Genomic DNA, 27,907 nt, shown 5'->3' on the forward strand with positions numbered 1-27,907 from the left:
TTTTTCACTCTGAGTGTTGGCACATGACTCGGCATTTAATTATTAGTTACTGTTAATCTCTGGCTCTCTTCCACAGCGTGTTTTTTGTCCTGTCTTCATTTCCTCAACTGGTCGTGTCTGAGGGTGAGGTGGAGATTTCTTCCTGTTAAAAGGGAGTTTTTCCTTCCTACTGTCCTCAGGTTCTTGTTTATAGGGGGGCATCTGTGCTACTGTAGGGTCTTTATATTACAATATAAAGCACCTTGAGGCGAGTGCTGTTGTGATTTATGTGGAGAGTCCACAGAGACTGGATGGCGTATCTCGACCGGGCAGTGGAGGCGTATGACTGAGAGGCAGTTCTTCGAATTTTCTCAGCACAGTCCGATTTTCGTGGCACTGAAAGTACTTTGTATTGTTTTGTTTTGTTTTTTTCCTGACCTGCTGTTCATCCAGATCTGAGCAATGTCGTGTTGTTTGGAGCCTGCATCGAGGGGGTGGTCCTCAGAGACAAGTCAGTACACCTGCTCTTGTGTTTGTATTTGCATGTGTTGTGTTGTATGTGAGGCAGAAGGACTTTGATGCTTAAACTACTTCATGTGTTGTTACTTCTGCAGGTTTGGAGATTCAGTTAAAGGCAATCTGGTGGTGGGGACTTTGGCTTGGCCCTCGCCGTGGGTCATTGTGATCGGGTCCTTCTTCTCCACATGTGGCGCGGGCCTCCAGTCTTTGACTGGCGCTCCACGACTCCTGCAGGCCATCGCCAAAGACAACATCATCCCCTTCCTCCGGGTTAGAGCTGCTAGTTTTCAGTTTAATTACAGGGACTGTCCAAGCACTTCTCCTTTATTCTTGTTGTGCTCAGGATTAACTTAATGATGCTGTATGAAGCAGAAATCCCTACTGATGTTGAATTACTGATGTATTTATGCTGCATACTTCAGTTCTTTCCACTTGCATACAGAAACATCTTGCAGCAGGGGAAGACAGTGTGCAAATACCTTGATGGAACTGTGGTGCTTTAAAATGCTTTAAAGTGATGGTGTTTTATGTTTTCTGTTTATTTATTTAGGTAGTTTGAGTGTAATTTGTAGTTACCTGGAGATGCTGTATTCTCTCCAATTCCTGCCTTTCACCGAAGCTTTTGATTATTTCTTTGATTCTCAGTGCTCAGGCTATTGCCTCCTTCCACTCTCTATGTAATAACAACCCTCAGATTTTATTTTTTCATTTGCAGTACTTGCCATTTCCTTAAACATAGTGTGATTTGCTGGGTCTGTGTGTGTATATTTGAACTCTGTGTGTTTCTGGCAGGTCTTTGGCCACGGGAAAGCTAACGGGGAACCTACGTGGGCTCTGCTGCTGACAGCTCTGATAGCTGAGCTGGGGGTTCTCATCGCATCTCTGGACATGGTGGCTCCTATTCTGACAATGTAAGATGCAGTTATGTTACATGTGTGTGCATGTGCACATTTAGTCTGCCTTCATCACCTCAGTTTGAATCTCCAACCCTCTTTCCAGGTTCTTCCTTATGTGTTACCTGTTTGTGAACCTGGCCTGTGCCCTTCAGACCCTCCTGAGGACACCCAACTGGAGGCCTCGCTTCTCATACTACCACTGGTACTACCAAAGACTCACTCACTCACTCTCTCTCTCGCTCCCCCCCCCCCCCCTGACGTCTGCTCTGCTCATCTGTCCAGGAGCTTGTCCTTTCTGGGGATGACTTTCTGCCTGGCGCTCATGTTCATATCCTCTTGGTACTACGCAATCGTTGCCATGGTGATTGCCGGGATGATCTACAAGTACATTGAGTATCAAGGGTATGTTGCCATGGAGATGTACTCCCTCTACATGATTGTGCATGTACAGACTGGTGTGTAAACATGTCTGTTTCGTGTTAACATGTTTATTTTATTTTCAGGGGAACAGAAGAGTGTACAGTGTATACTGTTTGTGAATAAATAAATATACCTGTATGTTCTCTTATATTTTCTGGGTGTGGTTGTGTATCAGGGCAGAGAAGGAGTGGGGAGATGGGATCCGTGGTCTGTCACTCAGCGCTGCCCGTTATGCTCTGCTGAGGCTGGAAGAAGGACCACCGCATACTAAAAACTGGAGGTATTGAAATGTCTCACAAACACAGGATGCAAGTTGACCTGTTAGAAGTTGATGAACTGTTTGCACTTAAGTTTGCGTGCAGTGCTGGGAGTAAAGCTGCAAGACATCATCAGAATCTGCGTCACATTTAGCATTATAAACAAGAATCTGATGATTTTAATGTGCCAAGTCTCTTTTGGTGTGCAGTACTAGGTATAGCAGATCAGTAAATTAAACACTGCAGGTCACTACTGTCACTTTCAAACAGATCTGGGAGAGCTCCAGGTTGCTGGACACTGGTTTTCTTTCACAAATAAATTGAATTTCAGTTTGTTGCTATGTAATTACATTTTGACATGTTAGCCAGCCATGGGGCCTCCGTGTGACTTTGTTGGGTCTCTTTATGTGCTTCAAATGATGCTGACTGAGCTGAACTAACTGCATCAAGACAGGAGGACAGGGGGTGAGCGAACTCTGAAAATGAGTTGCCTCATAGTGGTGCTTTGGTTTCACAACTGGGGAGATGCACATCAGGCTAAATGAAAGGCCTCTTTATTACCCTTTCCAGCGCTTCCATCATGTCTCACAGTCCTCAGCTGATGTTTATCAAGTTAGCATTGAATTATAGATGACCAATTCTCCATTTACTTTTATTTTGTTTATCTGAGCACTTGGCTGTGACGTTTTCAAAACCCATTCAAAAATGTAGACAGCATAAAGACAGACAATCTGAGGCTCTGCTGTCACTAATATTTAGGAATAATCCACTAACGCACACATGCTCTTGTTCATCGCCTTGTCTGTCCGTGTCCAGGCCTCAGCTTTTGGTGTTACTAAAACTGGACGAAGACGCCCACGTCAAGTCTCCTCGGCTCCTGACGTTTGCCAGCCAGCTAAAGGCGGGAAAAGGCCTGACCATTGTTGGCACTGTTGTCCCCGGGAACTACCTGCAGAGCTATGGAGAGGCGCTCGCTGCTGAGCAGGTAGGGCCGTTTGTTATTGATGGGTGGAAATGTATTTGCTTTCAGATAATGTGGAGTTGGACCTTTTATCCTTCTTTCCTCAGACTCTGAAGCACCTGATGGATAAGGAGCGCGTGAAGGGCTTCTGCCAGTGCATCGTGGCTCAAAAGCCACGTGATGGGATCAGCCACATGATCCAGTCAAGTGGCCTGGGAGGAATGAAACCCAACACTGTGGTGATGGGCTGGCCTCACGCCTGGAGGCAAAGCGAGGACCCACAGTCCTGGAAGACCTTCATCAGTGAGTCAAGAGAGGACAGCAAAGCGGTTAATGGGGTTGTTTCAGAGTTAACAAGCTAACGACGCCCTCTTTCCTCCTTTCAGACACAGTGCGGGTGACCACAGCGGCCCACCTTGCGCTTCTGGTGCCCAAAAACATCTCCCTGTTCCCTAGCAACTCCGAGCCCTGCACAGAGGGCTACATCGATGTGTGGTGGATCGTCCATGACGGCGGGATGCTGATGCTTCTGCCTTTCCTCCTGCGACAACACAAGGCAAGAAAACAAAGTGTTGATCTTAAACTCTAACAAAGCCTTTAAAGTTTCCGCTGAACCCTCTGCTCTGTCTCTGCCCAGGTGTGGCGCAAGTGTTCAATGCGAATCTTCACAGTGGCCCAGATGGAGGATAATTCCATCCAGATGAAGAAGGATTTGTTAACCTTCACCTATCAGCTACGCATCGATGCTGAGGTGGAAGTAGTGGAGATGGTACGCATTGTTGCACCCCTAATAAAAATAATATATATATATATATATATATATATACATATTACCGGGTCTGACCACTTGCACTTTGACTGAAATATTCACCTTTAATGGCTGCACTGGTTCGCCAGCTGAAACATGTAGATGCATAATTTTTTACAGCCTTTAAGATCGTATTTATGCTGTTGTTGAATCACAGATTTTTACATAAAAAATAAACAGGTAATACTTTCATTTTCTTGACTAAAGAGATTCTACTGTGATGATTAAGCCTATGAGCAGGAGGTGTCTCTCTCTGCACTTCAGAGTACACCAGAGTTTTGTGTTGAGGCCTCTGGTGGATTGAATTCTTTAAACATGAAAACAGACAGAAGGAACCTGCTTTAAATCCCTTCGGGCACTCCCCCTTTCTTCTGCAGTGCAAAGACATGCGTGTAATGTTAATTCTGAACTGGATGAAGTTCTTAAAGTGCATAAACTGAACCACTGTGTGAATATAAGGTTAAATGTGGACCTAAGATCTCAGTAAAATATAAATTCCAGTCTGATTTCCACTAATCTCTACAACAGCTGTTTTCTCACCTCTTCTGAGCATGTCCATGTACCTCTTCTCAGCACGACAGTGACATCAGTGCATATACCTATGAGAGGACGCTGATGATGGAGCAGAGGTGTCAGATGCTCAGACAGATGCGACTGTCTAAATCTGATCGGGACAGAGAGGTAGGTGTGGAAAGCTTACAGCGGGGTTTTGTGTGGTGTGAAAAATGCCCGCAGGTTTGTGTAGGGTTGATTAGGAGTTTGAAACTTTATGCAAGCTGGGTCTTAACAAGCATTTGTCCACCACTTTCACCAGGAGAGCCCTAGCAGTAGCAGCAACAATGGTAGGCCAGAGGCAGGTGGAGCTACAAGGTCTCAGGTGAGGTTAGAGGTCAAGGTCAGCTGTGAGTTCAGGAGTTTAAGGAAATATAAAAAATAATATTTTTTGTTCTGCAAAAATAAGCTGGAACAAAGTGGAGATCAGGTTCCCAGTACAGACGCCATGTTTTGTCTTTGAGGTCACCGTTTTCTTCCAGATTAAATTAGATTTAAGGAGAAAGAGCTCAGTGTTAAGGTCCAAAGGTTGCTAAAGAAACTAAAGTGCAGTGTACTGAGGTGATAGCAAAGAAATCCTGGTGGGTAACACTCATGGTAAGGGACACGGGCTACTGACAAAAAAAAGCACTGCAGACGGTAACTTGCATTGAGATGTTTGTTAAACGTTCATGTCGCCTCCTTTTGCCTCTCATCTCCTCAGAGGGTACGCTGGAGTTTTGATGATGTAAGTTTGCGCAGTAGAGAAGCAACAGCTGTCTGAAGTAGAGCAGATTAGACTCTGTAGAGTAGCCTGCAGTCAGGACACGCTGTCAAAGTAAAGAGTGAAACCCTCTGAACAGCTGTGAGTGCAGCTGAGCCCTTCAGATGAAGAGTTGAGAGGGAAAAAAGCGATGTGGTCACCGTGACGTCAGCCGTCGGTTTGTGAAGTGTCTTCACGAAGCTGGGACTGAAACTGCAAGCATACGCTCCTCTCACGCTCTTAGAAACAAAATTTACACAGTGAGCTGAACTCAGGGTCAGGAGGTGTCGCCCCCTGCTGGCATTTAAGGAAAACAAATCATATATTAGAAATGTGAGCTGTGACTTCTCTTTTCAGACCAGAGGAGTAACTTACAGTGGGGCAAAAAAGTATTTAGTCAGCCACCGATTGTGCAAGTTCCCCCACTTAAAATGATGACAGAGGTCAGTAATTTGCACCAGAGGTACACTTCAACTGTGAGAGACAGAATGTGAAAAAAAAATCCATGAATCCACATGGTAGGATTTGTAAAGAATTTATTTGTAAATCAGGGTGGAAAATAAGTATTTGGTCACCTCAAACATGGAAAATCTCTGGCTCTCACAGACCTGTAACGTCTTCTGTAAGAAGCTTTTCTGTCCCCCACTCGTTACCTGTATGAATGGCACCTGTTTGAACTCATCATCTGTATAAAAGACACCTGTCCACAGCCTCAAACAGTCAGACTCCAAACTCCGCCATGGCCAAGACCAAAGAGCTTTCGAAGGACACCAGGAAAAGTATTGTAGACCTGCACCAGACTGGGAAGAGTGAATCTACAATAGGCAAGCAGCTTGGTGTGAAAAAATCAACTGTGGGAGCAATCATCAGAAAATGGAAGACATACAAGACCACTGATAATCTCCCTCGATCTGGGGCTCCACGCAAGATCTCATCTTGTGGGGTCAAAATGATCATGAGAACGGTGAGCAAAGATCCCAGAACCACACGGGGGGACCTGGTGAATGACCTGCAGAGAGCTGGGACCAAAGTAACAAAGGTCACCATCAGTAACACACTACAACGGCAGGGAATCAAATCCCGCAGTGCCAGACGTGTTCCGCTGCTGAAGCCAGTGCATGTCCAGGCCCGTCTGAAGTTTGCCAGAGAGCACATGGATGATACAGCAGAGGATTGGGAGAATGTCATGTGGTCAGATGAAACCAAAGTAGAACTTTTTGGTATAAACTCAACTCGTCGTGTTTGGAGGAAGAAGAATACTGAGTTGCATCCCAAGAACACCATACCTACTGTGAAGCATGGGGGTGGAAACATCATGCTATGGGGCTGTTTTTCTGCCAAGGGGACAGGACGACTGATCCGTGTTAAGGACAGAATGAATGGGGCCATGTATCGTGAGATTTTGAGCCAAAACCTCCTTCCATCAGTGAGAACTTTGAAGATGAAACGAGGCTGGGTCTTCCAACATGACAATGATCCAAAACACACCGCCCGGGCAACAAAGGAGTGGCTCCGTAAGAAGCATTTGAAAGTCCTGGAGTGGCCTAGCCAGTCTCCAGACCTCAACCCCATAGAAAATCTGTGGCGGGAGTTGAAAGTCCGTGTTGCTCGGCGACAGCCCCAAAACATCACTGCTCTCGAGAAGATCTGCATGGAGGAATGGGCCAAAATACCAGCTACTGTGTGTGCAAACCTGGTAAAGACCTATAGTAAACGTTTGACCTCTGTTATTGCCAACAAAGGTTATGTTACAAAGTATTGAGTTGTATTTTTGTTATTGACCAAATACTTATTTTCCACCCTGATTTACGAATAAATTCTTTACAAATCCTACCATGTGGATTCATGGAATTTTTTTTCACATTCTGTCTCTCACAGTTGAAGTGTACCTCTGGTGCAAATTACTGACCTCTGTCATAAGTTTAAGTGGGGGAACTTGCACAATCGGTGGCTGACTAAATACTTTTTTGCCCCACTGTAAATGTACACCAGCACTGTCACATTCACATGGAGCAGCTTTAATGTAACTGCAGCTTTAATTTTTGAAGCCTGTGCCTCCTAAAAACACTTCCATTACATGTGATGTTATCGTAATGTTTGGTGTTGTCTAGCGTTGATGCAGCAGTCCAGCATGATTTTCCTCTATGGAGAGACACAATAAAATAATATGATCTTAATAATTACAGGATGGTGGGGTGAACTTTTTCCAGGGTTCTTCATTGGGGTGTGTCAGGGAAAAGTTTGAAAACCCCTGCTTTAAATAAAACACTGAATTGTTACAGAGTGAATCCTTTGACCTCCCTAATGTAGATCAAATCCACATTTATTTCACTGTCAGTCCAGTTCTTTATCTGAAGGGTTCAGTTAATGCTAACATGTGTCAGATGCTTCTTCCTTTAACTGTTCTGTCATCTTTGTTTCCCTCTACCCTTCACACTCATTCTCATTTCAGATTTTCAGAAGCTTTTTGTCTCGGGCCTTTTTTATTTACTGCCGTGTCCCTGTAGTTGTTCTTCAGTGCCCACCAGAGTAGATGCAGGCTGTGTTTGATTTTGGGGAGTTAGGTGACCTTGTGTTTTCTGTAGGCGTATCTTTCCCCCAGGTACAAAAGTCCTGGACCCTTCACGCCAAACACCTCCAGAGGAGACAGAGACAGACAGGTACAGAGAGACGGAGAGAGGCAGGAGTCAGGAATGACTGTAGAAAAGAGAGGTTTGCCAATGAGGTGGAAGAAAAGGCTGGAAAAAGAGATGAGAGAGAGCGTGTTTGTGTGTTTTCACACGCCAGGCCCAGCTGGTGAAGGATCGTAACTCCATGCTGCGTCTGACGAGCATCGGCTCAGACGACGAAGATGACACAGACGGCGGCGAGCGAGACCGGGCGGCGAGCGGCGGCGGCGGCAGCTCTGAGCACCACCGCCGCATTCAGATGACCTGGACCAAAGAGAAGACCACACAATACAGAGCGACGCACTCGGGCTGCTCCACCCCCGAGGGCTTCAGGGACATGCTGAGCATCAGGCCGTGAGCAGACACAGCAGGTTTCTCTGTGACACTGAGATCCGCGCTAACCAGGTCCTTTAACGCATCTCATTTTTCCTCCAGGGACCACTCCAACGTCAGGCGAATGCACACTGCCGTCAAACTCAACGAGGTCATCGTCAACAGATCCCACGACGCCCGGATCGTCCTGCTCAACATGCCTGGACCTCCCAGGAACACCGAAGGAGATGAGAACTGTATCCTTAACCCCGAGTCTGCACCAAATTAAATGTTAGGCGCTTGTTTTTGCAGTCACTGAGTGTACTTTTGTTACAGCAGACACCTTTATGATGGCTTAAACAGGGTTTAAAAAATTAATTACAAAATCACTAAAGCCTTAAAGACGAAAGGAAATTTAGTTCAATTTTGCTTACTAACATGATTATTAAAACGTATAAGCTTTTCATTTATTTAAAAGAATTCATTTATATTATCAAAGTAACATAGTATGAGAAGTTCGTTAATTCAGTGAGCAGACATGGAGTTCCTGGAGGTCCTGACAGAAGGATTGGAGCGTGTGCTGTTGGTGAGAGGCGGAGGAAGTGAAGTCATCACCATCTACTCCTGATTAGACAAACACAGGAAGCCAGCATCAAGCAAGCAGCCAGTCGTGCAGGAGAGAGCAGAGTGAAGACGATGGGATCTGGGAACCTGAAAAAGAGCGATTGTCGATTGTCACACTTCCCTGTCGTGGCGCTGGTTTCCATCCCACATGCTGTCCAAGCTACAAAAATGCCAACACAATTCCAACAAGGAGCAGTGTGTGTGTGTGTGTGTGTGTGTGTGTGTGTGTATGTGTTTATGTTTGACTCACCCACCCGAGGGTCCTCTGACTCGATGAGGAAGGGAGCACTGTGGTGTTAGGAGCGATTGCGTTTGGAGGGGCGGACCACAGAGGCTAACGGTGAGAGGCTGCGGAGCGGCCGACCCGCTGATGAGACTCAGGGTTGCTTTTTGTACAGAATGTAATTTGGAAGCAGACAGCAGTTTTCTGTCAGAATCAAGTATGGTTTTCTTTTTGTTGCTTCTCACAAACACATCTGTTTACTCTTACCAGCGTATCGGTACTCTTTATTTTCATATCCAGGAGTATTTGCACACAACTGACGAGAATCTGCTTTATTAAGACGCACTGACAAGGATTTATTTTTTGATTTTCGCTGCTACTACTTAGAATTTAGTCACAACAGCCTTTAACATAAAAATGTTGGGTGTTTAAAATTCAGACATCTTACCTCAAAAATGAATTTATTCATATCAGATGAATATTTTAATAAATACAGCATATTAAGACAGAATTTCAGGCTATATATATAAAATTTAAATGGATAAGTAGAAATTCTGATAAGGTCTATTTTATTGGCATTCAGCAGGACTATGTTGTGTAAAAAATTGATAACACCTGAGTTTTATTTACATTTTTAAAAATCAAATAAAAATTCAAAGGTACTTTTTGTAAATTCCTGTATTTTAAAAAATAGTTTGAAACATCAAAAATTAACTAAAGTGACAGCCACGCAGGCCTTGTGTTGCAGGGTCAGTGTAACCTTTATTAATTATTACTATTATTATTATTTCTTTTTACTGTGGCGCCAGGCCAAAGGCAATGCACGTTGAGGAAGAGGGGGTGGGACTAAAAATCAAAGCGGCACCTACCTGCAAACATCCCACTGGTGAAGTGCTGCCCCCTGGTGGTAAGTTTTAGCTCATTTTTGCAGAGGGTAATTACAAGAATTCCCCCTTCAGAACTTCCATAATTAGAAGAAAACCTGTCAGAGCTCAGTTTAAAATCACAAGGTTTATTCCGGAAACCCATCAAACCTTGCTGATACAGCAGTGTCCACTTCTTCTTTTTTTTTTCTTTTTTTTTTTTTGTAATTGTTTAAAGAGGATTTCGGTCTTTTGCACCACATTCAAGGTTCAAGGGTTCAACACATTCACAGCTGTGGATGTGACACCAAAATGAAACCAGTGCAAAGGAAATGGTCAGAGGTTTTCTCTCTGCTCTCTCGTTTTCTCTCAGGCCCACGCTGGACTGCACCTGAATAGTTAGTAAGTTATTCGACGTTAGCGTAGAGTTCAGTTTAGAGATGGGGGGGGGCTGGGGACAGTTTTTGGTTGTTGCCATAACGACCTTGTAAAGGGAAACAGTATTGTGGAGACACTGGACCATCGTGGAGAGGACCACCACACTTCATGTGTATACATATTTTTGTGTGTGTGTGTGTGTGTGTGTGTGTGTGTGTGTGTGTGTGTGTGTGTGTGTGTGTGTGTGAGTGAGAGTGAGTGAGTGAGTGAGTGAGAATGTGGGCTCACAAGCTACAATGAGGAGCTCTGAACTGCAGGTGTTTGATTCCACTCTAACGCTTTCTTTTTTCTTTTTTACAGTGTTACCGTGCAGGGTTGTTCTCTGTTCATTGTTATTTCCTAAACATTGTTTTGTTTTTTTTCTTGCTTGTACATAAAAATGAAAAATCCCAAGTTTTATCTTTTTTTAATTACATTAATATAAAAAGGAATAAAAAAAACTTTGCTTGGAAAAAAAATGGGAATAAATAAAACAGTTTTGAAAAAAAAAATGCACAAACTGTGATCTGTGTTTTATTGTATATATTTGATGATTGATAGTGTAGGTGGTTGGATTATTTTGCCTGTTTATAGACAGACACATCAAATCTTTTTTATGTTTTGACTTTTTAACCGTAGACATTTCAGTGGACTTTAACAAGAACAGCTGAGCAGATGATTTTAAATTGATTAAACTGAAATGAAGATCTGTTTGTCCAAAGAAAAAATTATTTGGACATAAGCTGCTTTCTTTTTGCTCATTTTCAGTCACATCCTTGTACTGGACCATTTTCAGTGGAATGTTTATCACTCCACAAAACACTCACCTATGAATGATTCAAGCCAAAAAAGGCACCTAACTAAAGGGATGAACTAGTGTATCTACTGACTACCTGTCAAAAAACACATCACTGGTTTTCATTTTTTCAGCCAAATCAGTTAATAATACCAAATTTAACAGTTTGACATGTTTTTTTTAAACTATACAACTTGTACAAAACTACAACTGGGCATGAATGATATATTTAAATAGGCTGAGTGTAGTGCAACCAGCATGAACCAGTGCAAACTGGATAGTGCAATGTGCATATGACCTGAATGACATAACAGTGGGTTAGTGTTCAACAGAGTGACAGCCCGGGGCAAGAAAGTCTGTGGCGGCTGGTTTTAGTAAAGAGCTCTGTAGCACCTGGCTAAGGGCAGCAGCTTGAACAGTTTGTGTCCGGGATGTGAGTGGTCTGCAGAGATCTGGACATACCCTGCAGTGTACCCCAAAAAGAATCTGAGGAAACTGGACAAGTGAATAAAAATGCCCTAAAACACTCCAACAAAGACCTGACAGATGCATCTGAACCTTCAGCTGATGCATGTACTGTTAACTGAAGATTCATTAAGTTGTCAAGAGGCCATTATTAGGAAAGGAAATGGGGAAAAGGCTGAGCTATTCCAAATTACACCAGAACTAACTTAAATTCAGTGACAACAGATTTATGGAGTGATGAATCCAAATGTAAAATTTGTGGTTCAAATTGTCAAAATGTACAGAAGAACTCAGGAGAGAGGCCCATTGGTCTACAGCACAGGTGTTGAACTCCAGGCCTCAAGGGCCGGTCTCCTGCAGGTTTTAAATGTGTCTTTGATCCAATCCAAGAAACCTTGTCTAGGAGTTCAGGCTGTACTGAAGAATAAAGACAAATATTGACTTTCAAGCTCATTAAAATGATACAAACACTGTTTTTGCCTTATAAACTACTTTTCCGTGACCCAATTTCGTTTTTTAAACGAATAAAAAAACATAGCTCCTTTTTAGAACTTCCTTTTAATTGCTTTTCTGTTATCAATGCTATAAATTTCTACGTCTTATTTTGAAAGCCAAGCTTCCAACTTGTGCTTGCTGAGGTCACGTGATTCTGCACGTACAATCCGGAAGCCGGTGCCATGTTGTGATATTTGAGGAAATCACTTCTGGGTGAAGTTCCCTGGCAAAAGTGGGATTAAAAACAAACAAACAAACACAGTTAAACAGGTTTCGGGGTGAGCATGGAGGTAAGAGTGGCTGGTGTTAACAAAATAAACTGCTGCGCACGCACACAAGATGACAAAATATAGCACGCGCAGTCTGGCTGTCAGACATCATTGGCGGCCTGCTGTACGCGCTGACCTCACTGATCATTGTTCCTCTGTTCACGGATTTCACGTTAACTTCTGCTAACATGTTCAGCCTCGTTTTAACCCAGCTGTCTGTCCGAGCAGGCGGACCTGAGGCAGTCTCAGTGTTAGTGAACTTTAATCGGTATAAACAACAAAAAAATATGCAGCTCGTGTATCCAGGAAGGAGCCACAGGATAGAGCAGTTAAATCAGCTGAAGGTGGCTGTTAAACGCCAACAAACAGTCTAACATCCCCATCCAGTAAGAACCAGCCTAATGTGGGGTGTTAGTCCATGTCAGACAGGAAACTTTATGTTAAAGGACTTAATCTAGATAACATATGAGTGCTAACCGGGTTAATTGATGCCGAACAGCAGTAGCAGCCAGCTTCCCTTTAAACCTTTCAAAATAAAGGAGACATTACTGCAGCATAATATTAATTCTCTACAATCTAGACATGTTATATCAGGTGTATTAAACATAAGGGCCGGGAACCATAATCAGCCCGACAAAGACTCCAGTCCAGGCCACTGGAATGCTGTGGAGAATTTGAAGGAGTGAATAGATTTGAAACTTTCAGTGATATTCTCACAAGTTTTCTAGCTTTTCCTATTGATATTCATGCTACACCAAATAATTACCCAAGAGATAAACAATTAAATGACATAAAAGTTTTTTTTTTTCAATATCTACTGTAGAAATATTCTGTTTTAGGAAAAAAGAAGTCATTAAAAATACTATACTGTTTGGGCAATTAGCTACCAGAAGTTGTTCTGTTATTGTGCACATTTATCACATAGAAAAACTATAACATATTCTTGCACTTGCACTTGTTTTTCTTATATTTAGATATGCCAGGGATTAAATGTGAAGTTAAACATCTTGCTGTTCTGGCCCACTTAAGATCAGAATTGGCTTTATGTGGCCCATGATGTCAAATTAGTTTGACATCCTTGTCTTAGATACCATAAGCAAAAAAAGCATACTTTAAAATGAAGGTAAACGTGATGCACGGAGCACTGTATAGTTAGTAGTACTGTAGTACTGTGTAAACGTTTTCAGCCATGCTTCATTTCTTTATAGTTGACCTTTCAAAATAAGATGTAGTTACTGTTTGCCATAGAAATGTTTTTATGTATAGGGTTTTCGATTTATAAGGGGAGGTAAATCAAAAACCTGGAACAAGCCAGTCGAATTCCAGTGCCTGTACTGCATTAGGAAGTCAGGAGTGGTAGAGAAGTATGTGAGGGCGGTGCAGAATGTGTTTGAGGACAGTGAGACATTATTAAGGTGCAAGTCTCTTGATACTCGCAAGGGTGATGGACAGGCTGACAGATGAGGTCAGGCAGGAGGTGGTAGTCTGTCCCAGACAACGTGATCTATGGTGAGAGTAGGGAGCAGGTGGAGGAGCAGGCGGCTGTATGATCTGTTGAGAAGGTGAACGCAAATCCGTAGGTGCGAGGCAGAATACATGTGTGGGAAAAGTCATTTGCAAAGACTAGAGGTAGTGAAGGGGTGAAGTGCAGGCGTTTTTGTTACCTGGGGGCAAACTTACAAAGCAACAAAGAGAGGTAAAGAAGAGTGCAAGCAGGGTGGAGACAAGTGTGACAGGTGATTTGTAACAGAAGAGGTTGAGCAGTTTGGAAATGTTGAGGGTGATTGATATATTGGATAAAAGATGTTGCCAGGGAGGAGGAAAAAGAGGAAGACCACAGAGACGATCCATGGATGTTGTAAAAGAGGACATGAAGCTCCAGTAATGATTTTATTCGTCCACGATTATTTTGAAATCCGCTTCGCCCTACATCCGGCTTTGCACCAGTGTAGCTTGACCGCTGCCTGTTTATCCAACCCACGATCTGTTTCTCGGGATCCATTGAGGATCCTGGCCCGAGCCAAAGCGAAGCTTAAAAATCGGGGACTCTGTGTGTTTCCCTTGGCTGTCAGACACCTTGACACGACCGCGGTCGGTTTGCCGTTTAAACGGTCACTGAGACGTCGGAGGAGTAACAGGCAGGTAGACAGACAAACGAGCACCGGGCTGTCTGGCGGAGGGGGGCTGAAATGTGAGCGCCTCTGCAGGCTTGCGTCAAAGCCAGCTAACGCTAAACCGTGATAGGACAAAGTCAGCGAGAAAGACGGTTAAACGGCCACGTTACCTCGTCAGAGAGCCGGCCAGCTCACGGGCCGGGCTATTTTTGGCACGCGCACACACACATGCTCAGTTTAGCTGGCTGCCAGCCACGGCTGTCACTGTCGGCGGGTTTTTAAAGGAGAACCCGGGCTAACGGCGGAGCTGGTCGGTAACCAGCCTATCCGTCAATCGCACGCTGACAAGGGGCGGAAAAATCAGGGGAAAGGAGATCCGGTTAATAGCCTGACGTCGTATCGCAGCGAAGAAGGGGGGCCTCACAGCTCACACATGAGGCCCAGCTGAAAGGATGGATCTGAATTTTTACTCGGATTTAACGGACGGTACCGGGCAGCACGACGGGGATCCGGAGTTCCTGGATCCTCAGTCTTTCAATGGGTTCGACTCCGACAACAAGGTGACTGAACAGCCGCTCCGTGCATGCTTATTCGAGTACTGGACCCTTGAGTAATGGAGTATTTCCGTTTTAGAGAGAGTTATGGTTTCAGCTTAGGTTAGAAACCTTTAACCTATCTGTGCGACTAAAAATCATCCTTAAAACAAATCGATAAAGACGCATGTTGGACTTAAGGAGCCAACATGTGAGTGTATGCTCCTCTCCTGTGTTGAAATAAGGCTGTTTGAAACCATATCTTCTGTTTAACCCTCTGATCTCCAGTGATGGTTTATTTGTTTTTTGTGCCTACCTGTTTCAGCTTCAGTCAATTACTTTTGACCTTGTGTACAAAGGTAATTGCCCTCTTTGTCAAATCATGAATTAACAGTGATTAATCAAATTTTTTTTAGAAGGCAGAGTTCAGTTTCAGTAACCACACCCAGCCCTGATTACTGCCAGGCCTGATGAATGAAGACACCACTTCAGTAGAAGCTGTCTGACATAGTAAAGGAGGCTAAAAGATCCCAGAAAGCAACACATGCCACGATCTAAAGAAGCAAATGAGAAACAAAGTCATTGACATCTATCAATCTGGAAAACTGTTACCCTGCCATTTCTAAAGCTTTGGGACTGTCTGAACCACGGTGAGAGCCATTATCCACAAACGAAGAAACCTTGGATCAGTGGTGAACCTGTCCAGGAGTGTCCGACCTACCAAAACTACTCGAAGAGCACGTAAGCAACTCACTTGCCTCTATTAAGGCCAGAGTCAGTGATTCAACAGTAAGAAAGAGACTGGATGAAAATAGCATCCATGGGAGGAGAGGTCAAGGAGCAAACCACCACTGACCAAGAAGAACACAAAATCTCGTCTTACATTTACCAAATAACATCTTGGTGATCCCCAAGAATTTATGCAAATATTCTGTGGACTGATGAGATAGAAGCTGAATTTGGAAGGTTTAGGTCCCATTACATCTACAAAAAACTAACACAGCATTAAAAAGAACATCACACATGGTGGTGATAGTGTGATGGTCTCCGGTTGCTTTACCTCTTCAGGACTTGGACGACTAACCATAAAGGAGAACGTCCGACCATCAGTTCATGTCCGGAAGCTCAAGAGCGCTCAGTTTGTGCAGCAGGACAACGATCAAAAACACACCAGCAAGGCCAAAAACCAGAATGAAGGTTTTGAAGTGGTCTGTTCAAAGTCCGGACTTGAACCAGATTGAGACATTTTGGTCTGACCTTAGACAGACTGTTCATGCTCAAAAACTCACCAATGCGACTGAATCAAAACAATTCTGGTAAGAAGAGGGGGCCAAAACTCCTCCAGTGACGTGAAAGACTTGTTGCAGTTGTTGCTGCTAGGAGTGGCACAAACAGTTATTAGGTTTAGGGGGCAGTTACTTCCCCACAGGGCAGATGGGTTTGAATAACTTCTTTCTCTTAATAAATGAAGTCGCCATTTAAAAACCGCATTTTGGATTTGCCTCTGGCACCACAGGAAGTCCTGTTTTTACCTGCACAAACATATTTACTCTTACTAAAGTCAAATGCATCTCAGAGTGTCAATTGCAGATTTTTCAATATATTCAAACTAGCTCTTCTTTACTAACCAGGTGTAAAGAGGCAGCCTCCTCTGTGACTCTCAGTTTAAGCTAGATTTGCTGGTAAATGTGTGTTTTATGGTGTGCCCCTGTTGGCGGTGCGTTTAGGTAGCTCTTTGTGTTGCTGTGATGATGGTGTCGCCCCTCCTCCCTTACTGTTACACTCTCTTCCCCTGCGTTTCAGTTCCCCGGAGGCAGCGACAACTACCTGACGATTCCTGGTTCCGGCCACCCCTTCCTCTCCTCTTCAGAGGTAAGCCTTTATACTTGAGACACAAGCATCGGTCTGTTTCTGCAGAGGTCCCACCTCTCAGCAGATCCTGCCAGAGTTAAAGGCATTAGAAGTCTCTAAGAGTGCTAAAGAGGACAAAAATAAGGAATGCATAGATAAAATTTTGTGTCACTTCTTCATATATTTTATAGATACACAGGCTTTTTCCTGGCTCAGATAGGGCATCTGTGGACATATGCATATTTGGTCCATATGTAGTTGAGGCAAACAGTCTTTGTTGCTTTAGTTAAGTGAAATTTGGCCTCTGTTCTGTTATTTTTGGCCATTTTATTGACAGAACTGGGTTTAAGCTGATTTAAATTAAACTCTGTACCCCTAAAAAATACTGTCTAAAAATGTATCTGCTGAAGACTTGATTTTTCTTTAGTAGAAACCAATTTTTTTTAAAAATATGGTATTAAACTGCCAGTGCATAGTATTTTAAGTGATAGGCTTTAATGACATTATAAAGGCATGTAAAAGAAAAACCGACCACTGTAAAAGTCACTGAAAAGCTCTTTCTTATCTCACCACCTGCTGCACAGTTTACCTTCCTGTTTTTTATTTTGGCGATAGGTCACCTAGAAAGATCGTAAAAGACCAAGTCTTACTTTTGGACTCTGATGATTAACGGTTCAAAAATAATCCTTGTTTATCTTCTACTGCCCTTTGAAACGAGCTGTTTCAGTTCCTCCCACCTTTAAGCCAGCTTCTTTCTGATTGGCTACCTCCTGCAAATGTGAGGTTTGAACGGTAGGTGGGTGGGGCTTGAGCGTAGTAGATGACTATATATTAGGGCCATCCCCTTTTTTTAATGTCATAAAGATCCAGGAGTATAAATATTTAGTCCTATTTGGATACTTGCACATATTCAAAGGTCATTTGGTAGCTGCATTTAATGTGAGCATCCAGCATTTGTAAGACTGTTTATCAACAGAAGCTGCACTGTACAGTAGGGAAGCAGAGCTGCTGTTCCACATGGTAAAAGGTCTTTTGGAAACCCTTGTCATTGATTTTGCATCAGTTTAATCAAATGTTTTGGGTATTTTTGCTAATTATATATGTATATATTTAAGTTTGAAAAATGTGTGGAGACCTGAAGAGATTTAATATCCAATAATTCAAGAAAATTTTCAAACGTTCTCAAAGACTGCACACTTTGCCATCAGTTAGAATTTTTCCACAGGGCACACTGTAAAATCTCTTATCCAGATGTTTCAAAGAGACTGTTAAGAAAACATCTGGAGAACATTGATAAGCAACTGTAAGTGACCCTGTGAGTTTTTCAGACGTTTATAGTCTGTTTATTTTTGAGAAAACGGGCACTTAGCTTTGAGAGTTATTTGTAGCGCAAGCTGGGGCTGGACAAGTTTACAGGGAGGGTTTGATCCAGCACGGAGCTAAAGTCCTCTTTGCACTTGATGGTCTGGCTCAACTTCACACCAGTTGGTTTTTTGTCTTTGAAGATAGATCCCTTTTTTTGTAAAAAAAATAAACAACTCACTATTATTGGCTTTCCCAAAAAGCTGAGCCGGTACTAAAAGGTGAGGTTTGACATGTGCGTTGCAGGAGTGGTCTTAAAAAAAAGCTCAGGAGAGCCTCAATGGAAAGCTGTAGGAGAGTGCCATAATGCAAAGATGCCAAAGAGCCGTTCAGCAGCCAAACCAGGTGCAAAATCAAGCGGCATCAGAGAAACTGTAACAGGGCATAAATAATCAGAAATAACTCTACCCTTTACTGCCATTCATCAGATATATTATTGGGACAAAGATTGAGTGTAGAGAAATGTCCATTTAACTTTAGAGAGTCATCATTGTTCCAGCAGACAGGCTGCCTGAGAAAGTTTTATACTACCCAAAATAAAAAGGAGGAGGAACTAAAGTTAATACTGAGAAAAATGACACAAGAAGCTGTCGAACACTCTATTTAAAAACGATTAAAATAAGATATTTCTGCTGATGAATACACTGAGCTGGGTTATAGTGCTGCTGCTTTAAATAATAGATGGCTTATGTTGAAATCTGCTGTGCTGTAGGGGAACAGGCTGTGTTGTGTTGTGTGCATGTTTGAGTTGTTCATTTTGAGATGGTATATTTTTATAGAGCAGGAAGAAAGGCATCCTTTCCATATCCTTCTCTGTTCTCTGGTTTTCACGATGATTACAATGATTAATACAGCACCTCTGTGACAGTAAGCTTAAGGTGACAGTGATGCTCTCAGTGAGGAGGTTTTGATACCGTAAGCAAGTAAATTTAACTTGAGCCTTTACGACAGAGCACAAATGAAGCTCAACTTGATAGCAGTTTACAATCTTGCCACGTTAAGTAGCAGCAGTTTTCTAGCATTTACTTAAACCATCAATCTTCTGCTGCACAGAAACCCAGACCTCCCTCTCCTGCCCATCTCCTCCAGCTCTGGGGCTCAGTGCTTAGACACCAGGCCAGCTGAGACATGTAATCTCTCCAGAATGTTACGGGGCATTTTGAGGTGCCTTTGGAGGAAGTTTGTTTCCCCCCCCTGCATCTCAGGAACTTCATTCATGTCCCAGAGCTCGTGGTCACAGGTGAGGGTGGGAGCATAGATGGACTGGTGAATCGCCTGTGCACCGCTCCATTCTCCTGCTCATGAAGAAGACCCTGAAACTTTCTCCACTTGGATCAACAACTTGTCCCAGACTCAGAGTGGACACTGCACCCTTTCTGGTTCCACTCTCCTGGAGACAGGCTGGATTAATTTAAACCACGTTCATGTCATTTCAACCTGCTGTCCACCTGAGCCTGTGGGATGTGAACTGTTTATAAAAAGGCTTTAAGTGTCACACCCCACCGCCTCAAATCCAGGCACCTTTCTGATAATTCTGTCCTGTAGAAAACAGGCTTTTTATCGAGAATGAGTCATGAGACACTATTTAAAAAGCTGCAAAACTGACTCATCTAGCGTGTGAGTCAAACGATGGGGGCTTTCAGTGATGCAGCTGCAGACACATGATGAATATGGACGTTTAGTTTGAGGCCAGTCAGAGTTTAAGTTGACATCTTTTCGCTGCTGCTCTCCCGTCAGGATAGACGGGAACCTAAAAGCTGAAGCAGGCTGCACTTTGTGGAACAGTCATTATGTAAATGTGCAAGCAGCTGCTTAGCTGACTATGGCATCATCAGGTAAAAATCTCAACAAGCACCTGGTTTTAGCCGGTTTTAAATCTGCTTTAACAGTTTCTATGCTAAAGCTGTGAGTTTTTTGTTTATTAAAGGGAAAAACCCTGATTGAACTGAGCTTTACTCCTTCTGATAGGTTAACTGAACAAAGATCAGCTGCTTCTGTTGGTTTTCCACTCCAGCTATTAGCAAGTTCTTGTCAAGGAGCTTCCTGTTCCCAGGCCTGAACAATCCATCATTGTCAGAACTTGTAAATGGAAAACACAGTATGAAATCAGTGTCAGAGAAAACTTTGGTAGGGGTGGGGGCTCGGGGAGGCTTAGAAGTGATAAAAGTTTGGAGTTGGTTTAGTGTGATCTTCACAACATATGAGAGTTTATTCACCAAGTGTCGGAGTGATGTTAGATCCTAACTACTACTTCTTCTTCCTCTCCTCTGTCTTCCCCGTGCTCACCAGACGTTCCACACTCCCAGCCTTGGCGATGAGGAATTCGAGATCCCTCCCATCTCTCTGGACCCGGACTCTGCCCTCTCCGTGTCAGATGTCGTGTCCCATTTCGGGGAGCTGTCAGAAACTGGACCCTCGGACAGCGTGGTGGTACCTGGGAACGCCGTCGTTGAAGGTGACGACCCCTCGTTCGCGTCCACTTTTGTTAGTGCGGCCTCTCAGGGACTGGAGCACCTGACTCTTGGAGTCATGACCCAGTCAGGAGGGAATACTTTGTTAGGGTCGTCACTGGGAATGGTAAGGAATACGTGACATTTTAACCTTTACCCACCTTCAGTCTCCTCTTTAAGTAACGCCCCTTTTCTCCTCCTCCCTATCCCAGGATCTCGGTCATCCCATTGGCTCTCAGTTCAGCAGCTCGTCCCCGGTAACCATCGACGTCCCTCTAGGTGACATGGGCCAGGGTTTACTGGGGTCCAATCAGCTCACCACTATAGACCAATCAGAGCTCAGTGCTCAACTGGGGCTCGGCTTGGGCGGCGGGAACATACTTCAGCGGCCGCAGTCGCCCGAAAACCCGCTGTCGGCCACAGCCTCGCCCACCAGCTCGCTCCAGGATGATGACATGGACGACTTCAGAAGGGTGAGTCTTAAATATAACCAGCGTCTGGCACTCATCTGTTTGAAAATGCATCTCATTTATTTACTCCAACGTGCCCTTTTGCCTCCTCATCCTCCATCAGAGCGTCCTAGTCGAATCTCCGGTCTCTCTGGCCGTCTCCCCTGGAGTCATCTCCCTCGATCCCTCCCCGTCTGAATCCCCGCTGTCTGCGCCGACCTCCAGCGTCTCCTCTGCTACGGGAAGGAAAGGAGGAGCAGGAGGGGGGAAGAAGGGGAAGAAGAAGAAGGATCCCAACGAGCCCCAGAAACCTGTGTCGGCCTACGCTCTGTTCTTCAGGGACACACAGGCAGCTATTAAGGGACAAAACCCCAACGCGACTTTCGGAGAGGTCTCCAAGATCGTGGCGTCCATGTGGGACAGTCTGGGGGAGGAGCAGAAACAAGTAAGAGGGTTTCTTTGGTTCCTTCAAGGTTTTTAAGATTGTAAATGTGCTTGTGTAGTCATTTAATATTTATCATTTTTAGGTTTACAAGAGGAAAAACGAAGCAGCAAAGAAGGATTACTTGAAAGCGCTGGCAGAGTACAGAGCCAGTCTCATTTCTCAGGTGAGTCAAACTTTGATAGTTTGAAGCAGACAAACCACAGGTATGCTAGCATGATGTCCTGATCACACAGGGTTTAACTCTTTAATCGTTCCCTCAAAAAGACGACATTTGACGACTGTTTTCTACACCTCAGTGTATATCAGTGAGGGGTTAGGGATGACAGGATGAATTTACTATTGCTTACTCAGTATCAGCACCCATGACTTTAATGTGGCACCACAGATGAATAAAGTTTGCAGAGACTGGACTAGATGAGTCCTGATGCAGCTGCATTCATAAACTGTGCAGGTGCTGTGCACAGGCATGCATTTCTACTAATAATTGACAAGAAGCAGACCTCTCAGTGTTCTGCACATACACCTAAAATATTTTAGATAAGAAAAATCTCAAAGGCACCAACACCAGACCAGTTCAGACTAATACTGTAACTTTCAGCTGTATCCATGTGGATGAGTTGTAACATCTTTCACTCATTATGCAGTTGTTATGAGGACATGTGGTTCAATAACTCATATCTGGATTTTATTAAAAGGAAATGGTTACACGTGATGCAATACGATGACAAACTTAAACCATGAAGAGTTTCTGTATATAAGAAGATGTGCTCTGTGCTCAGGTGTGGTGGCAGTGGGGAGTGACTGCGGTGATTCAATGATCAGTCTGCATAGCTCTGACCTTCAGTCCAACTTTTCTACAGATATTATGTACCATGTTCACTGCCCCAGAAAGGAAGTGAAGAGCCAGCTGCTGCCATGTTACTGCAGTGTGTGTCTGCCTGAACATGAAAGGTGGCTGATATATTGCACCTGGCTCGTGTTCTTTGTCGTTGCAGCCTTTTTTCCTTTTTCCAAGTGTTATTGGTAAAACGGCGTTGCTGGCTCTTTATGTTAAGATTATCTATAATAAAGACTATTTTATTTACTAAAAACCACCTCTCTGTTTTCCTTTCATTCTGTTCTGGACTCATTTGTTACTGGTCCCCTCACTCGCATGCCTAGACCCCTTCGGGGGGAACGTAACTATGTGGGGGCTCGTCCGGGATCTGAATGGAAGGAACAGCAATTGAGTTTTAGTGAGTTGTTTGCCGGTGGCTTGTTTAGTTGTATTATATCTGCTGCGCTCTCTCTCCAGTTAGCAAAGGGGAGTGTCTAGCTGAGCGTAAGCTCCTCCTTCAGGCACTCATTTTTTATTTTGCCTTTTTTAATTTCGGAGTAATCCTGGGTGGGGATTAGTTCCCTGTCGAGGGTAGGCTTGTCGGTGCTTTGTGCACTTAATGCTTAGCCTTTAAAGTTGCCTCGAGCCTGGTACACTCCAGAAGCTAAGCAGGCTAAGATTTTAGTAGGCAGGTCTGAGGAGAGGGTCGGTGTTAATTTTATTTATTGGTTAACCCTGTGGCCACACATATTTCCCACCTGTTTTTGATTTGTGTATTGGAGGTGGTTCTTCTTTGTTGTTATTATTAGCCTCAGGTAGTTTTAGTTTTAATGGCTACCTTTGATATTGCCGTGTAGGCCACCTGGGTTGGCTGGCAGACTGTTTACTTAGCCTGATAGTGCGAAGGACACTGTCTCCGCTGAACTCTGGACACACACACACACACACTTACACTGACAAGCACTCACTCATCCCCCTCCCTTTCCAACGCCTTCGATGCTTGTGCCCTACCGGGGATGATAGCAGTCAACTGGACCAGCGCAGATGCTGCAGGACCGGATGCGCTGTCTACACCGGCTCTCTCTTACCCTTTACCCGCCCCTGTTGCTTGTCTCGTGTTTCTATGGTGTATTGATAGTCATGTGCTTTTGTGCTGAGGTGTTTTTTCTGTTATCAAACTGTTCTCCCACCAGGAGCTCAGTCTGAGTGGAGTTTTTTTTCTCCTCCTCTTACCTCATGTAGTGTATTTTCGTTGTTTTTCCTATCAGCCTACCTTTCTGACATGTCTCCCCAATGTGATGTTTGTGTAAAGTTGGTCAGAAGGTTCCTTTGTGAGTGCGCATGTGCCATTAGCGTGCTGCCTGCTGTAACCCCTAATTTCCCTCGGGATGAATAAAGTATTCTGATTCTGATTCTGATTCAAGGAAAATCCTTCGCTTGTCCAGCTGGACGCCTGTAGGAAGAGGGATCTGCATGAGGTGGCATCATTTTATGGCATTTGTGTCTCCACAGCTCTGCGTAAGGCTGAGCTGAAGGCTGCTCTTGTGTCTGGCTTGGTGGAGAAAGGGATGGTGGCCCTGCCAGTGTCTGCCAGTCTACCTGAGCATGGTGTAACGTCTCAGCCTGTTCTGCAGGTGCCAGCTCAAGGTGTAGCTACATCAGTTGCTGCTCTCACCACGAGAGCTGAAGTTGAAGTTCTATGATTTAAATCGTGTAAACCTTGAGCACTGAGTACACACTGATGATTTATCAAAGAGCTTTGTCTCGTCTCATCGAGAAACAGTTTCTATCCTGATGCTTTGGAACTCCAGCTGTAAATCTGGTAGTTCTGATGTTCTGCATCGTAAAGTTTAGGATACATTCTGCTGTCCTGGTGCGGACACACCAGAGCAACACAAATATCCACCTAAACGTTTCTCTTCTTCTTCCTCTCTTCAGGCACCTATTGAGGTCATGGAAACCACACCATCACCCCCACCTTCAGCCCCAGCTGCTGTGGTCACAGCCATGCCTACGCCCATCCCCGCCCCGACCCCGCCCACCCGGCCAACTAGGTCGCAGCACTACAACCCAGAGGAGAACACCATCACCAACATCTGTACCTCCAACATCATCCTGGACCTGCCTCAGGTCACCACCCGGTCCCGCACCGGGGCCATCAAACCGCAGCCTCCACCAGCGAGCACTGCCCTCAACACTGCCCCCGTCACCAAAATCATCATCAAGCAGACACCGCTACCCTCCGGCGGCATGTCAGCTACGGTGACGACCGCCTCCTCGCCCCGCCAGCCTCCGCCGCTGCAGCAGATGCAGAGCACCCCTCCTCCACCCCGGCTGCAGCAAATGGTGCACGCCCAGGCGCCCCCGCCTCTCCAGGCCAAACCGCGTGGTGGAGGAGGGGCGGCGGCAGCCACCACTGCTCCGCCGCCGCTTAAGGTAGTGCCTTCAGCACGCCAGTCAGATTCAAGCGCCTCGATCATTGTGACGTCAACGGGGGAAACCCCCACGACAGTGTCTGCCACCACCTCTGCTCTGGCGGTGGAGGTTGGACACACGGGTGAGGTGACGGGAGGAGAGGAAGTGGCTGAAGGCGAGGAAGGGGTGAGCCGCTGAACTTCGAACACGTCGAACATTTACTGTTAAGTGTTTGGATGAATACACATTCACATAAATTTCGGTGTTTCTTTTTGTCCGCCCTCTCAGATGGAGGTGGAGGTTAATGTTGCTCCTGGCCCGAGTGTGACTCCCACCGCCAACCCGAACATTTGCGTGCGCGCCGGCTGCACAAACCCCGCCGTGGAGAGCAAAGACTGGGACAAAGAGTACTGTAGCAACGAGTGTGTCGCCACACACTGCAGGTGCGTACAGACGGACCTAAACTCGACTCCTGGAGTGTGCGTCAGTACTTTAAATGTTTCCACAGCGTGCTCTGCTTCACTTCCAGAGGTTTGTGAAGTACTTTAGGTGGTCGTAAAGATGCTGTTTAACAAAGAAACACAGAGTCAAAGCATAGTGACTCTGAGATCGGTTGGAAAAGACGGTTAATAATCCACAGGTTCACCTACTGAAACCTTCAGTTTTACTTCCTCTAGATTAGAGTCTTATTGGTGTGTAAGTGATGGCTAAAATTAGCAATATATCAGTATAATATATTTGATATTTATAATGGCTGTGTAACAAACCCACCACAGACCCGACCACGTTTCAACGCTTTTCAGCACTCTTTTATTAGTTTTCTTCTACAGCACTCAGTCACAGCTTTTTAGCTGCACCTACACATACACAACAACAACCACAGGATTCACAGGACTCTAGCTCATTGTCTTTTAAGTCGGCGAGGTGCGATTGTAGGTGCCTCTCAGATGCATCCACCTCCCTCGCAGCCGTGCTGCAGACCACGCCCCACCACAGGCTGGTTAGATGAAAATTCAACAAAGCTAAATAAGAGACGAGAGAAACACTTAGACTGTATCGGATCACCAGATGTCAAAGTTGGTTTAAAAAAACATGAAAATAAAATCTTGATCGTCCGCTCAACTCGTGCATAAAAATTCACCAAAACACAGAAATGTAAACATTTGACCAAGATTCCTGTTTGAAAGACCAACATGGCACTGTATGACATAAAGATGCCCCACCCTCAAATATTTCAGGTACAAAAATGTTCAGTTTTCAGCTCTGAGAACATATTTAGTTTTAAAATCAAAGAACTTCATGGTGCTCTTTGATTAAAGTTACAGTTTAAAAAGCAAGAAGGAAATTAAAAAAAATAATTTTGTTAAAGACTAAAACAATTGCCTGGGTGTTTCCATTGTGTTTCTTTAAATACCCGATGAAGGCTGGTATCAGAGGCAGGGGTGGATCTACAGGGGGCAATGGGGGGGCCCTTTATGTCCTCTCAATAGTTGAAAAACTAATTGCTTGTTCGTCCAAAAGCCTCTTATAGTCTGTTTTGTTTTTTTTAGAAGAGATGATGATACAATGTAACATTTTCTAGTTCTGATCACAGGTATACCAACCATTTATTTATGTATTTATTTATTTAGTGTGTTCTCACAACAAGCTCTTGAAATAAACTTTTGGTTTGCATTGTGTAGTTTTGACAGAAAAGTATAGAGACAAGCTTCCGAACAAATTATTGGAATGTGAACAGTATGGATCTTTGTCTTCAAACCCCTAAAATTGGATTACAAGTGCATCTTACTCAGACCTGCTTGAACCTAATGTTTTCATCATCCTCTCTTCTCCACAGAGACGTTTTCATGGCCTGGTGCGCTATCCGAGGGCAGAACTCCACCACGGTAACATAGGACCGGGACACACCTGAGGGGAGGAGTGATGCTCGGAGACGGAAAAGGATGAGAATACCACATGAAATGCAAACGGACAGAGAAAAGACTGAATAATAGACTCAGGTATTGGCACATAATGGTTTGTTTTATCGTGCTCATGTCATCTTGTGGACACACAAAAAGAAAGAAAGGTAAAAAAAAAAAAAGAAGTCCCTGTGTTGTACCTCCCACAAGAAGCTTCTCTAGCAGAATAAAACAAACTCTTGAGTCATCTGCGAATACCACGATCGCGTGGACGGCGAAGAAACCACAGAGGCTCGGCTCTGCTGCTCCAGACATTTCCTGCTCTCGATCATTGATTGTGAATTTAAAACACAGACTTGATAAAAAGTAACGTTTTATACAGGCTTATGGTGTTTTTAATTGTTTTGAAAAGATGGGGAGAAAAGAAAATCATCACAGACGTATTCAGTTTATTCATTTCAGAAAAATGAATCTTTAAGTGTGTTTGCTATTCCCTTTACTCGTCACGGTGAGGAGCGATCAATGTGAACGAATTGAGAGTTTTGAGTCGTCTGTTCTTGAGTAAAGTGGGGCTGGTTTTTGGTTTTTTTTGTTGTTGTTTTTTTTAAGGAGAAAGGGGGCTGGGTGGGGGAGCAACACGCAGGCAAAAGCACAAATGGTCTTAAAGCTACTTTGGAGTCGTGAAGAGGTTGAAAGGTCTGAAGCCATTCAGAGACCCGGTGATCTGCTGTCTGCTAAATGCTGTTTGTCACCTTTTACAAGCCGCCTGAGGGGAAAAGAAACAAACAAGGTTACTTCCAACTTAAATAAGGTGCTAAGATTCAGGAAAAGTATCTCTGTCTGTCGTTCTCTCTTCCTGCTGGAAGGCCCTGTGTCCTGAGAGCTTTTTAAATGTGTGCTGGGTTTTTCTTAATGAGGTAAAAATTTCTGTTTGAGGAAAGAGAAACAAAAATAAGAGAGATGTGTATCGCAGCAAAATAACACACCAGCTCTGACAAACACTACTTACTGTAAAGGGAAATTGGTGTTAAAGCTTTATTTTTTAACCGGGACATTGTTTCAGGTGAAACGGAAGAATGATGGCTGCTTCCAAAAAACAACGCTTCCCAGTGTGATGAGATCCTGCAGCGCAGATGTACTGGAAATGTTTTTAATCATGAAATAAATATTTAATGTTTCAGTACACTCCTGGTGACAGTTTGGCCTCACGTTTTACGGCTGTAGTAACAAGAATACAGACTTTTATTTTCTGTTTATGATTTTTCTTCTCATGTAACAAGGTTAGATTTGCTGCTGAATGTCT

The 27,907-nt window shown here is 44.1% G+C and overlaps 2 protein-coding genes across 8 annotated transcripts in view; both read left to right on the forward strand.

Moving 5' to 3' along the window:
- Positions 1-10,006, forward strand: part of slc12a6 (solute carrier family 12 member 6) — a 32,696-nt gene extending 22,690 nt beyond the window's left edge. For 4 of the 6 annotated variants that reach the window (XM_085450795.1, XM_085450794.1, XM_085450796.1 and 1 more), the window contains 16 exons: positions 433-490; positions 594-768; positions 1,291-1,409; positions 1,498-1,596; positions 1,677-1,796; positions 1,990-2,094; positions 2,888-3,056; positions 3,140-3,335; positions 3,419-3,588; positions 3,670-3,801; positions 4,414-4,521; positions 4,655-4,717; positions 7,720-7,794; positions 7,922-8,157; positions 8,239-8,372; positions 8,652-10,006. In XM_085450795.1, coding sequence (XP_085306921.1) covers positions 433-490; positions 594-768; positions 1,291-1,409; positions 1,498-1,596; positions 1,677-1,796; positions 1,990-2,094; positions 2,888-3,056; positions 3,140-3,335; positions 3,419-3,588; positions 3,670-3,801; positions 4,414-4,521; positions 4,655-4,717; positions 7,720-7,794; positions 7,922-8,157; positions 8,239-8,372; positions 8,652-8,743 — 2,051 coding nt within the window. In that variant the 3' untranslated portion in view covers positions 8,744-10,006. The remainder of the gene's footprint in view (positions 1-432; positions 491-593; positions 769-1,290; positions 1,410-1,497; positions 1,597-1,676; positions 1,797-1,989; positions 2,095-2,887; positions 3,057-3,139; positions 3,336-3,418; positions 3,589-3,669; positions 3,802-4,413; positions 4,522-4,654; positions 4,718-7,719; positions 7,795-7,921; positions 8,158-8,238; positions 8,373-8,651) is intronic. The other 2 variants (XM_085450798.1, XM_085450799.1) reach the window with 2 other exon arrangements.
- Positions 10,007-12,151: 2,145 nt separating this feature from the next.
- On the forward strand, positions 12,152-27,789 carry tox4b (TOX high mobility group box family member 4 b). Of its 2 annotated transcripts, none has more exons than XM_085450802.1 (9): positions 12,152-12,288; positions 16,718-16,786; positions 20,417-20,704; positions 20,790-21,050; positions 21,151-21,471; positions 21,554-21,634; positions 24,227-24,889; positions 24,992-25,146; positions 26,541-27,789. In XM_085450802.1, exons 1-9 carry the CDS (start codon positions 12,283-12,285, stop codon positions 26,596-26,598), a joined length of 1,902 nt encoding a protein of 633 aa, XP_085306928.1. In that variant the 5' UTR covers positions 12,152-12,282; the 3' UTR covers positions 26,599-27,789. The 2 variants fall into 2 exon arrangements, with proteins under 2 accessions (XP_085306928.1, XP_085306926.1); XM_085450800.1 differs by lacking the exon at positions 12,152-12,288 and adding an exon at positions 13,083-14,941.
- The last annotated feature ends 118 nt before the right edge of the window (positions 27,790-27,907 follow it).

This window comes from Copadichromis virginalis, linkage group LG3 (genome assembly GCF_057382275.1).
Source record: "Copadichromis virginalis isolate Kocher_CV1m ecotype Utaka linkage group LG3, C_Virginalis_male_GT1.1, whole genome shotgun sequence".
NCBI classification, from domain to species: Eukaryota; Metazoa; Chordata; class Actinopteri; order Cichliformes; family Cichlidae; genus Copadichromis; species Copadichromis virginalis.

Coding starts and splice junctions, on each gene's coding strand:
- tox4b (XM_085450800.1), top strand. CDS start 14,834: ATGGATCTGAATTTTTACTCGGATTTAACGGACGGTACCGGGCAGCAC. Junction 14,942..16,717: donor GGTTCGACTCCGACAACAAG/GTGACTGAACAG, acceptor CCTGCGTTTCAG/TTCCCCGGAGGCAGCGACAA. Junction 21,635..24,226: donor GAGCCAGTCTCATTTCTCAG/GTGAGTCAAACT, acceptor TCCTCTCTTCAG/GCACCTATTGAGGTCATGGA.